The 13,242-nt window shown below is 33.5% G+C and overlaps 1 protein-coding gene and 1 long non-coding RNA gene across 7 annotated transcripts; one reads left to right on the plus strand and one right to left on the minus strand.

Moving 5' to 3' along the window:
• The first annotated feature begins 1,594 nt into the window (after positions 1-1,594).
• Positions 1,595-9,016, plus strand: LOC105674185 (uncharacterized). Of its 4 annotated transcripts, none has more exons than XR_010889415.1 (3): positions 1,595-5,825; positions 5,941-6,671; positions 7,126-9,016. It is a non-coding gene; the product is annotated as an uncharacterized lncRNA (long non-coding RNA). The 4 variants fall into 4 exon arrangements; XR_010889414.1 differs by having other exon boundaries at positions 1,595-5,821; XR_010889413.1 differs by having other exon boundaries at positions 1,595-5,533; positions 5,627-6,671.
• Positions 9,017-10,012: 996 nt separating this feature from the next.
• Positions 10,013-13,122, minus strand: LOC105674207 (dnaJ protein homolog 1). Of its 3 annotated transcripts, none has more exons than XM_012370385.2 (2): positions 12,937-13,122; positions 10,013-11,970 (listed from the first exon to the last, which is right to left on the minus strand). In XM_012370385.2, exon 2 carries the CDS (start codon positions 11,950-11,952, stop codon positions 10,897-10,899), a length of 1,056 nt encoding a protein of 351 aa, XP_012225808.1. In that variant the 5' UTR covers positions 11,953-11,970; positions 12,937-13,122; the 3' UTR covers positions 10,013-10,896. The 3 variants fall into 3 exon arrangements, with proteins under 3 accessions (XP_012225808.1, XP_012225809.1, XP_067208211.1); XM_012370386.2 differs by lacking the exon at positions 12,937-13,122 and adding an exon at positions 12,473-12,762; XM_067352110.1 differs by lacking the exon at positions 12,937-13,122 and adding an exon at positions 12,294-12,438.
• Between the last annotated feature and the right edge of the window lie 120 nt (positions 13,123-13,242).

Raw genomic sequence — 13,242 nt, forward strand, 5'->3', positions numbered from 1 at the left:
AGAAGTTTATTGGCAATAAAGATCTACATTTTTTTATAAATACGGACGATGGACAAAAGAGGGTAATATGTGTATTTAAAATAACGTGAAATGAGATTTTTGTTCAATGCACCGTTACACATCCTAAACCGAGAACTCCAAAAATCTGCAACATATAATTTGAACAGGTTACTAAGCTTAACAATGAATCAATGTTGGGAAAGTCGCTTTACTCTGTGTATAAGCTCCTGTTCGAAAGTTCCTTTTTAGTTCTGAGATAAAGAATCACATTAGTAAAAATATATACCACTTTTGTAGATTTTGCAGTAGCTCTTTATTATAATATCTTGTCAGATGCATTATATACCAAATTAATAGACCAAATTTGACTAAAAATTATATTACATGTATTTAAATAAGAAAAAAAAATTAAACACAGCCTTTGTATTTTTTAAATTTAAATTCATATACCTTACGCTGAACACAATAGTGTCAGGTGTATTATACTCAGTTAATTTTATCATATCAGTTTCTTCATGTTTCTTTAAGCTATTAAAATAAACAAAAAAAATTTTTCATTCAAATCACATTTGTTTGGAATTAAAATCTGAATTCAACATATTCCCATACGGAAAATATACACATAAGTATACGTCAATCCCACGTCACTCATACGTCAATTATACAGATTCTAATAAGGCCCGACGAGCGGTGCCATTGTGCGAACCGAGCGTGAATTAAAGGTGCGAGCCATACCTCGCTTCTCAGAAAAATTATGTGATTTCTTAGAACATCCCGAGATCTCAAATTAATCTATTGCTTTTCAATTTACTTAGAATTGTGATCTCTCTGTTGTTAATCTTTACATTCTCTCGGATTTACACGTTTTCCCCAATCATATTACATACTATACATATTAGCAATAAATTTCAATTTCCAAACCTATATTGATATCATAAGCACCACTCGCTCTTTTCAAATTTGGGTTTCCAAAATAATATTTATACATACTGTTGCGCTCTCGGAACGATATTTTACGCACACGTCAACGGAACTCGCGAAATCAAAGAAATACAACACAACACTTCAAATAACAAAGAACACTTTAATATATAACACAAAACTCGACAATTAGTATCCGAGAATACAATTAAAATATCGGAGCCGTCACACACGTCCGCCCGAGCAGACAGCACCTGAAAATCTCACATCTCATAGTTTATTTACAAACAATCCATGGTGACGTCTAAACAAAATCACCATGGAGATTGTTTATAATATTTCAGCTGCTAAGAAACAGCTTCTTGAACAGTTGCACAACCGATCGATATTATCGATCGGTCTCTCAGCTGACCGCACACAGCATCAGCAGTGAAAAAGCACAGACATAACAATACACATATAGCAAAGAAGGAATATACAACAAAAGTCAAACGACACGAAACATATTCCTAAATACAGATGCCAGTACGTGTTTGGTACGCGATCTTATGAGATACGACGAACATGAGAGTATTCTAACGTGTCTGTATAAATTATTTAATATATAATTTAAAATCGGAAAACGCAAAAAGTAAAATGTTTTTTATGCTAAAACTAGTGTTAATAACCTTACTAAATGAAACGTATGCATACAGGGCCGCGCCAAGGGTATTTGCCGCCCGGGTGCGAATTCTACACTGCCGCCCTTTTTTATTATATATTTGTCATATTAAATATCAAATTAATGAGCGATTACTATATAATCTATTAAAGTTACAGGTAAATCATATGCAAAACAAGAGGAAAAAAAATTCGAAATATAAATATTATGATAATATTTTTCATCTATCCAGGTAAGTATTAAAATGACTTTTAGATTTTCCTGTAACTTTTACAGATTGCATAAAATTCTAGCATAAAGATGTATATACAGAATCGCGCCAACCCGAGTGGCATAATGAAGGGAGTATAAATTTGTAAAATAAATTGCCAAATTAAAAACAAATATTAAAATATATATTAATATATATTTAGTTTATCTTATTTATGAATTCTATATTAAAAATGCTTACGTCGTAATACACTATGCCGCAATCGCGCTCAATTTCTTCGATACGGCAATAAGCAAGATATGAACGTTTTGAATTTTTAATAACCATTTAGTGTTAACATATAATCTATATAAATTTAACTTTACGTGCTTTTTTTGTTGCGAATTCATTTATTATATTACTTATATCTAGTTCAGTTGCTGTCTTATTTTCAATACTAATAATACTTAAATTGGACAATCTTTCCTGTGTCATAGTCGATCTTAAATGATTTTTTATTATTTTTAGTTTAGAGAAAGATCTTTCTCCCGTAGCCACTGTTACAGGTATTGTTAAAAATATGCGCAAAGCTACTGCAAGATTTGGAAATATACTAATAAGATCATTAGCAAAAATATATTCTAAAACAGCTAATGGATTCATCTGAGGTTTTAAATAAATCAAAATATTTTCTATTTCTTGACACAATTCAAGTGCATCTATGTCAGCTTCTTTTCGTAAATCATCTGATAATTTAATTTGCAAGTCTATGCAATATTTTAATTTCATCTCTTTACTCATTGATTTTAATAGATAAATATCGTTCAAAAACTGAAAAGTATTATTATGGTCATTTAAAAGTTCAAAACGCTCATCTATTTTGCTTATTGTTATATCTAAGATAACAAAATAAAAATTAATCTTAAACGAATTTTCCGGAGAGTCAATTATTTCATCCATAGCTTCGTACATAAAAAGTTTTTTTTCTTACGTGGTCTAATTACACTAGAAACAAGAAATTCATTTTCACACTCCATGTCTTGTGCAATTTGTTTTGCATTTTCTAATATATCTTTGAAACCGTCATCAGATCTACATTGTTTTAAATAACTGTTAAGTTCTTTCAGCATTTGTATTATTGTTGGTAGCACTACATCAGACTTTTGCATCAAATTACTAACAACATTAATTTTGGACAAAATTTGATACCAAATTACCACAGAACATATAAATTTATACGACTTTATTCTTGTTAGTAAAGATTTGGCGAGATTTCTGCTGTTACTATCTCGGGATTGATCATTATACAAATTAAATAAAGCATCATATATTGAATCTAAATTATATCTGAATACCTTAACAGCATCGATTCTACTTTCCCACCTTGTTTCGCTAACTCGTTTCACAGTTAAAGTGGGACATTCGTCTTTTAAAATTTTCCAACGATATATCGATGTCGAAAAAAATACGTATATTTCTTGAATAATGTTGAAAAAATTTTCTATTTCTAGAGAAGCCTTCGCGGCATCGTTAACTACCAAATTTAAGCTATGCGCGGCGCACGGTACATAAAATGCTCTTGGATTAATATCCAAAATTCTTTTTTGAAGGCCGTTGTGTTTCCCTTTCATGTTTGCCCCATTATCGTAAGCCTGACCACGTATGTCGTAAATATTAATATTTTCCCGATTTAAAAAATCAATAAGAAAATTTGTTAATCCTTTACCTGTTGTATCTGAAATAGAACAAAAGCCTAAAAATTGTTCCTTTATTTCAATTTTTTTGTTCTCATTATTTAAATGCACATATCGTACAACGATAGTTACTTGTTCTTCATGAGATACGTCCGGAGTAGAGTCTATTATAACTGCATAATATTTGTTTAATTTTAACATCTCTATAATTTGATTTTTTACATTTTCACCTATTATAGATATTAATTCGTTCTGAATCCGATCACCCAAATAATGAGGCATTTTATTATTATCATTTTGTATACGATTTATATGTTCTAACATGACATTATCAAATTGAGCAATCATTTCAATTAATTTCAAAAAATTTCCATTTCCTTCTTTATACAATTTATTATTGGTACCTCTTAACGCCAAATTTTGTACTGCCAAATATTGAATTACATGTATAATTCTTTCAAGTACTAATTTCCATCGATTTTTTTCTAGTTTAATGATATTTTCATTAATTGTATCAACCGTTCTATCATATTTTAATGACTTATTGAGATCAACCCACGATTTAAAACTTTTAACATGTCTTTCACTTTTTTCGTGTCGTTCTAAAGTTCTAGATAGATGTTGCCAATCCTTAAAACCATCTTCATTATTAAAAACGTTAATTTTATCATTAAAAAGTTTACAACAAAAACAATACGCGGCGTCTTTTAATTTTGAATATAATAACCAATTTCTGTGAACTTTTTCGTTATTACTTAAATGTTTATAATAATATTCTGAAGAAAATGATCTTTTTTTACTATCTACGGGAAAGTTAAAGTTTTGAATTTGTCTTGGTCCAATATCAACTAAAGTCATTCTAACACTGTCTGTTAAAATTTTAGGCCACAATCCTGGATCATGAAAATCATCAATATTGTAGGAGCTTTCATCTGTAGTGCACGTTCTTTCAGATGTACTGCTGACAGTTTCGTTTATACAAGAGGCACTTACATTTGTAACTGATACGCTTTTAGTATTGGAGACGCCTTCGATTATGTTGCACGAACTATTAAACGAATCCTTTGTAGATGTGAAATCTTGATTCTCTTCTGTAAAAACGTTTTCTTTTGGAGGTTCTGTATATTTTACATTTTTTGAAAATGTGGGCTCAAAAAATTTTGAAATATTAGTTGTATTTTTACTAATATTTTTTTCTTTTTCTAATTTCCGCTTTCGATATTCAGCTCCTGAAAGCCTTTTTCTTCCATCTGACATCTATAGATAATCAATTAACTTTTTAGCATGTTGAGAAAAAATCAATTATTTTTATAAAAAAAAGTCAAGCTACAACACTAACAATATTAACATAACATAAATTGACATAAAATTGTATAATTTTTAGTTTTAATTAACAAAATAATTAAAGTCAATGAATACGTATTATAGATAGTAAGTAAACATAGTTATGTTATAAATTTTAAACTAGAAGAATATATATTTATTAACGGTTTAATATTATATTAAATATATACATTATAAAAAAGTAATTTACCTTTGCTTATATGTATTTTTCTGAAACACTGACCAACAAAAACTAATAAGTTCAAAACGTATTCGTTAAATGTAATCAATACGATCAAAACTTTGAGTAATGGGCATCTAATTCCGAGCACTGACAGCGGTCTACGGCTTCCGAGTCCACACAAACAACAAACGAGAATCGCTATTAACAATATCGCATCATTACCACAGCCATACTTTTGTTTTTTTAATTATGTGTCACATATGTATAACGTCGGATTAACAAAACAGAATCGGCACAAAAAATATAAAATCTATAACAGAACCTTAAAAAAAAAATAGAAAAGAATCAAAATTCCATATCTGTGAAAGATTTTTCGAATAATTCACGCAATAACTGGGATTCATAAATAAAACAAATTGAATTTGCCGCCCCCTTCATTGTGCCGCCCGGGTGCAATGCACCCTTTGCACCCTCGGGTTGGCGCGGCCCTGTATGCATATATCACGCAAGATACTGAAACAATACTGCTGCCAGCATGGAACCCGATGGGCGCAAAAGAGGTACGTATGTTTTATTGTGCTGCTTCATTGTTTACCGTTTAAAACATTATCCCATAATCACCAAGTATTTTATTAATTGTTATTCATTTATAGATATCATTGACTCTAAAAGCTTTCGGACAATTGATTCAACTAAACTTGCATAAAAACGATCGTATTGTATTGCCTGAGTATGAAGTTTGGAAATATCATTTAAATGACAAGTTGAAAGCATCGGATCTTTGTTTATATATTCACAGGGATCATGTCAGTTCGGCGATCATCAACTTCTGTGACGAATATGGATTGGTCGGTAGTATCATGTAAAAGACGAATTGTCTTAAAATTTTTACTTTTAACCTTTACTGTTTCTTGTTTTATACATGAACATGAGACACAAAAAACAAATGAATATTTTTTTAATGTAGGAAGGACTCGTTTTTCTGAAGAACGACAACTTTGAGATTAAACCTTTGTGGAACGACCTTGCGTCTTTGTCATTACTCGACGACATTTACGTTCAAGAACAAATTAATCTTTCATTCGGAAAACCTCACCTTATTAAAAGATCACTGCAATATTTTGCTAATTCAAGTCTTTATCATTTCGACAATTTCAAATCAAAGCAACGTTATGTACGAAATACGCAACAGAAATTAATCGTAGAATTGGCCGTTTTCTTCGACAAATCAGCCACTGAAAAAAACAAATATTTTTTACGTTTCCATTATGAAAAGTTACGAAATCTGATATTTGCATACGTAAATCAAATCCTTTTGTTTCATCATCCGAGTTTGGGTGTTTCCATCGATATTTGGTTGGTACATTTAGAAATTATGCAAGAACAACCGAAAAGTTTGCCAGTTTACGACTTTGAGGAAATGGAAATATTCACTGCTTCGGAAATACTTTAATCGTTCTGCAATTACGCGACTCTCAGTCTTAGGAAAAAGTGTCATTGGGACCTTGATCTTTATATAACCGGATTAGATTTTCCGTTTAGAAGACAAGGTAATGGTGGAATTGAAGGATTTTCCTATACAGGAAGATTGTGCAAGGACTGGTCGTCTTGCGCGATAGCAAAATTCGGTGCTGTACCTAGAGCAATACATTCTGGCTTTACAGCAGCCCGCATTGCTGCTCATGAAATTGCTCATGTGTAAGTTTATATATATTTATTTTATGTATATATTATTTATAAATACTATTTTTTATAAGAATTTATTTGATTGTACAATATATGTATATATTTAAAGTCAGAGATAAAAAAAAAACTCGTATAGTAATCTATTAATTATTAAAAGAAATTATTATTAGCAATTCTGATTATTTGTTGTGAGATTAATGTATTTAATTTTCGTACACTCGAATTATCTAAATTTGGAATCGGTGTACATTAGAATGTTTCAGTGTAGACGATTAAGTTTCTATGTGAAAAATAAATTATTTCTCACCAATAATTGCAACTATTATTATATTATATTTGATAAAAAATAAAAACATTTTTTTTTTAGAGATTTGATTTTTTTATTATTTAGTTTATATCAAAGTATTTCAAAAAAACGACAAGAAGTAAATATATTGTAAAAATAAATTATTTATTTGTTTCAAAGTTTAGGAGCACATCACGATGTAGAGATAGATGGGAAATGTAATAAGAACAAATACTTGATGGGCAATAACTGGCTAAAACGAGGCCAAGTAACATGGTCAGAGTGTAGTCGTAACCAAATTGAAAAACTCGACGAAAAGTGTCTTAGAAATCAGGCGAGATCGATAAACCTCGATGACGCATATGCATTCTATCATTTGCGTTATCACGATTTACCCGGAAGAGAATAGACCGCAAAAGCACAATGCGAATTACATTTTCGTGACCATGATGCGAACGTAGTCACGTTGCATGATATATGTGATACTTTAGAATGCGAGGTGCCTAGTACGTCCAACGATATGACATCATATAATCGCATTGGAGCGCCGTTGGATGGTACGCTTTTTATTGCTGATTTCTCACATACTTTTTAGTTTAATGTATTTAATATACTTTTTTTCAGGAACTTATTGTGCACCCAGGAAAGAATGCCGCGGTGGAAAATGCGTGCCCGTTCAAGAACCGCCATATATTTTTAATTATTATAGAAAGGATAAATGGAGTGAATGGGAAGTAAGCCCCTGTGAAAGCAGTTGCATCAGAAATTCTAAAGGCGTGCAAATCAGACGACAATTTTGCGTACACAGGAATAAAAAAACGGCGAATTGCAAAGGACCGTATTACGATGTTGTTATGTGCAATGATTTCAGCTGTAATTTTTTCACCAACCCAACAATTTATCAGTTTGCTCAGAAAATGTGCAATATATTCAGCCAAACTATGAAAAGGTTCAGAGGTCCAACAATCCAATTGAAAAATTGGATAGAATCCTCATGGAAGCAGGCCTCTCATGATGTCGAGAAACCATGGATAGCCTGCACTATATTCTGCCTACTAAAGAATACAAGTACTTACTACCCAGTACGTGAAATAATGTTCGATTTTGAAGGTTACTCGTACATTTCGTTTCCATACTTCCCCGATGGAACGTGGTGTCACAAAGATAAAGATGATCAGGATTATTATTGCCGGCAGCATTATTGTCTTCCGGAAAACTACTCATTTGAAGAACAATATTCGAGAGACTATCGACATGTGTGAAGAAGAATCCTAAGAAAAAAAAATTACAAAATGTACATAAATTAATTTACAACCGTTAGTTAAGTTGTTTAGTTGTTGCAGATTGTTCATCTGATATACAGTCGTACGAATTGTCATTATTAACTTCTGTTTTGTGTATCGTCCATTCCTTGCTCGATGAAAACAAATGGACGAAGAATTTGATCAAATTATCGGCATTTAAATCAAATTTCATTCATTGATATTATTAAGAGCAAAAAAAATTTTTTTTTTAATTATTAGGTAATAATTAACATTCTCACAAAAAAGAAGAATAAATAAATAAAGTACAAGCATTTTTATTTGGTATAAGAAAATGTTTCGGAAGAAAATCAACGAGAGCAATAACGTCACCTAATATGTTATGTTTTAATAATTTACCGATGTTATATAAATTAGTATTTGTATACTATATTTGACGTAATAATAAAAATTAAAATAAAAAAATGCACGTTACGTAATTGAATCATATTCAAAATTTATTTAGTACAAATAATCGATTTATTGAACTTAAGAGCCTGTTCACGGAACGATGTTAGAAACGAGTTCTAATATATTTGCTAATTTTAATATTTAATGAAAACAACATTTTTCTTATTAAGAAAAATATATATACAAAAAAATATTTATGTACAATATCTATTACAGTATGTGTAATTTTTGCCTCGTTGTTTTCTTTTTCTTTCAATTTCTTTCAATTAATCCGGCTGAGTTTTAATGTTACATTCAATATATAACAAATATAAAAATTTTATAATATTCGTGTATAAGTATATGAATATATATAGACAAATTACGACCTATCGTAGAAAATATTTTGTGTCTCTTTAAAGAAAATTTGCTACTTAAAATTATTAATAATGACACAAGTAATATGAAAGTTTGTTGTACTCGTCATTACTGATGCTTAATTTTCGTAAATTATTGCAGCTTCTTGCTTAGTTAAAAAAGTTGTATTCCACACGGTTTATCAATATGTAGTAAATGTCCGATGTAGTGATGACTCAATACTTTGCACTGAAAAACTCAAGACGAGTTCATTATCATGAAATGCGCCTTTTTCAGTCTTAATGTGCCGCAATTGGACGCTTCGGCGAAGGCAATGCATGCGGTTCACGATACTGACATGCCGTGAATGGCTTGCACTATATTCTGTCTACGAAGAAACATCGTTACACACGCACTTATTACATTCCACGCGTGAAAAAATGATACATTTAAATATCTACCCATTCTTTTCAGACAAAACGTGAAGATGGCCAAGATTATTACTGTCGTAAGCATTATTGTCTGCTAAAAAATTGCCGATTAAGAAAAAAATTGTTAAGATATTATCAACACGTAAACGAAGATGCGAAGAAATTGGGACCACAAAACACGTGTAATAAATCTAGAAGAGTCCATCCAGTCCGTTACTTCATGTACCAGTCATCTGCTCCATATTACCCTCCTTAACTTCTGTTTTTGCGTAGCATCAATTCCATGAAAAGACCAAAAATTTTGCCGAAAACGGTATTCAAAACATTTTCAATAGTTGACATTAACAACAGCAGAAAGAAATCGATAAAAAAATGATTAGTTGTTAATTGACATGCTTACAGAATGGGAAAATAGATCGTTGGTAAAGTGGATGCACTCTTATTCCGCATGAGTGTTTCAAGAGATAGGACGAGAGCGATGACGTCACCCACTTTGCTGTCTATTTTAAGAATGTCTCGATGTTATATTTCTATTGATATAAGAGCGGGATGAGAAGAATCGAGGGCAATAAAGAAATGCGTATCATGTAACTTAATAATTTTCATATTATTTAGCGTACAAATAATTAATCAACCATTAAACTTAAGAGCACATTACATAACGGTATATTGGCGCGACGTTAGAAACAATCGAGTCATAATATATTCGCTAATTTGCCTTATTATTTAATATAAACAAAAAGTTCCTCTATTAGACAGAATGTATGTACGTAATAAAACATCGACCTACAAAATTTGTCGCAATATCTGAAACTTTTGTTTCGTTATTCTTTCCTTTTTCGATCTCTTTTAATCCAACTGTGTAATATACTTAATACGTCGTTGAACGTATCGCTATTATGTGCCGCTACGTGCTTTGATTATTCGAAACATTTTAAGTTTCCGATATTGCACTCATGTTTGTCTTGCAGCCTGCGTACATACCATACATGCACACCTCTAGAACGCACGCATATACGCGCACACACATACACGCCTAATACGTGTAATAGAGGAAACGAAATAATTCAGATGCGACAACCACATGATTAGAGATGTAGCGAATTCTCTTTGTAATAGTTCCATAATTTAACATGTTCGTTTTTAGTCGAGCTATCGCAGAGGCCAATAATGCTACGTACAGAGACGCCGAGTCGTCGAATTTAAATTCAAATAAATATTTAATGCAACGTCGAAAAAATTAAAACATTTATTTTTTTATAGTCGGCCTCTACAAACCAATCGGGAAAACATTTAATTGTTCTTAGAATCATTTCGCCATAGTGGTCGTTGCTGCATATCGCCGCATCTCGGTGTACTAGAACGTACACAAGACGTATCGTTATTTCGCCGATCGAGACGATTAGAGATGTATAATTGTATCGATGTCCCCTACGTTGTACATTCGCGTTTCTTGATTGATTTATGCGAACTCAATTGGGTAGCGTGTCGTATAATATATCCTTAGCACTTTGTGTCAGCGTCTCGGGGAATTTGATGTCGAACGATACAATAAGGTCGCCTTTCCGCGATGGCTCTTTGGGGAAAGGTAGTCCGTGTCCTTGGAACCTCTTAACCGTACTTGGCTTGATGATCTCTCTCATCAGATTCAAAGGTATTTTTTCGCCGGTTAGCGTAGGAACTTCGGCAACAGTGCCGCATAGAGCTTGCTTTAAGCTCAACTTGCACGTATATCTAATGTCGCTCCCTTCTCTCCTGAATATCGGATGTGGTTTATCTCTAATGATAAAAACGATATCTGCTGGCTCCCTCCTCGGTGACTGATCGCCTTCCTTCTGGAAAGTAATTTTAGTTCCAGCCTTCCAGCCTGGTTTCACATTGATAGTGAGTAGTTTGTCCTCTTTTTTCGTGCTGCCGTCCGGTTGTATGGCCCGTCTGCATATCTTCATCTTTTTCGTGCAACCTCGCAAAATTTCCTCCAAGCTGATATACAAGTCGTGCTCGATAGCTGGATCCTGGGCGCGATCTTTACCGCCTGCTTTACCGGTATTTGGACTCGCAAAGTTGAATGAATGCGATCTAAAGGTACCACCTTGCCGCGGTGGTCCTGCCATACCGAGTCCAAAAGGGTCCATGTCAATGTCCATATCATCGTCGTGAAAGCCGAATCCTCCACCGCGATTACCAGCGAATTCGAATAGATTGTGAAAAGGACTAGCCGAGCCAAAGAATTGTGCGAAGGTCGCTCTGGGATCACCGTGGAAGGTGTATGTGGCACCTCCTCCACCTCCACCAGCTGACGCACCACCCTTGAGTCCCTCCTCGCCGAATTTATCATAAACTTCTCTCTTCTTCGCATCTGACAGCACTTCGTATGCCTCGGCTATTTCCTTAAATTTCTCCTCGGCGCCGGGACTTCTGTTCTTATCAGGATGATATCGTAAGGCTAGCTTCCTGTAAGCCTTCTTTATTTCCTCGTCACTGGCTCCCTTGGCTATACCAAGGATTTTATAGTAATCTTTCCCCATCCTTTTTGTCTAACGTTCCTGAAACATCAGAATATCGAAATTTTAATAAAAATCAATAAATTGTACTGATAAAATTAGAAGAGTTGTATTTTTATCTTTCTCTATATTTTCTCCTATGTATCTTAGTTCTTTTTTTTTTTATATTATAAATACTGTTATAATTAATTATAATCATTAGTACTAGCAAACTGATTTGTTTTGTTTTAAATATATTAACATATATAATTGGAAACTAGAGTTTACTACATATCTCTACTAATCACGTGCGCATTCATCGTGTCGTTCATTACCGCCATATTTCCGCACGATAGTGTACTCATTGTATTAAACGGATCACGTACAGGCGTGATGATTCTCGAATGAAGAAAGAGAGAAGGACGATACGTTTTCGGAATACATTCGCACACTCGCTCGCGTTTGCTTTTACGGGCATGCCTCGTGTGAATGTGTGTGCTGAAACGTATTTAGAGCCTGTCGCATGTGCACGGAGCGCGGACGCGAGTATTTATCGTAGTCTTACGAATTTTCTGCCATTTTTTTCCTTGCGTCAAGTCTCGAAAGGTGGAGAACCGTCGAGAGAGAACAAGCGCTCCAACACACCCACGTACATATCACCGATATCTATTTCTGGCAATGATGACCGCGAATACGCGACGAATGTTTCACTCGTTCGCACGATTCGAGAGCTGCAACGCAAAAATAAATACCCCACCCTTAGATTAAGTTCCGTGTCATTGCCGTTGTCGTTGTCACCATATAGCTCTGCCACTGTTACATTTTTCACAATTCACGTATGACATGGTAACGCGTCGCGAAAAGGTATCCACGGTGAAAAAACATACGGAGAGCGAACGATCGATCCGTCTGCGAGAAATTTTGCATCAATTATCCCCTTAAATCCGCAAACGTAAACTGATTGCAAGGTTAATGGATCAATTCTGATTTTTTTTCCTTCACGCCTTTATTTTGTATACTACTACTTACTGTTGTAATCTCGTAATTATTCTTCAAGCGCACGTTCTCACGTAGGCACTTGAAATACCAGAAGCTCGTACGTTCGCGAAAGTTCACAAGGAATGAGCGCGAACACTTCCAAACGTTATTCGATACTTCTCTCGTCACGTACTAAACTGTGTCGCGTAACCCCGCTATCTATATATATATATAAACTTTCCATCTGGCAGCTTCCGGAACTTTCGAGAATGGATCGACGCCAGTTCCGCAGCATTCTGTCAATGACGTCATTCCGTGCAATATGGCGCGAGTTTCAAATCTGGCGCTTTTCCTCTC

Source organism: Linepithema humile, chromosome 1 (assembly GCF_040581485.1).
Source record: "Linepithema humile isolate Giens D197 chromosome 1, Lhum_UNIL_v1.0, whole genome shotgun sequence".
In the NCBI taxonomy this organism is placed as follows: domain Eukaryota; kingdom Metazoa; phylum Arthropoda; class Insecta; order Hymenoptera; family Formicidae; genus Linepithema; species Linepithema humile.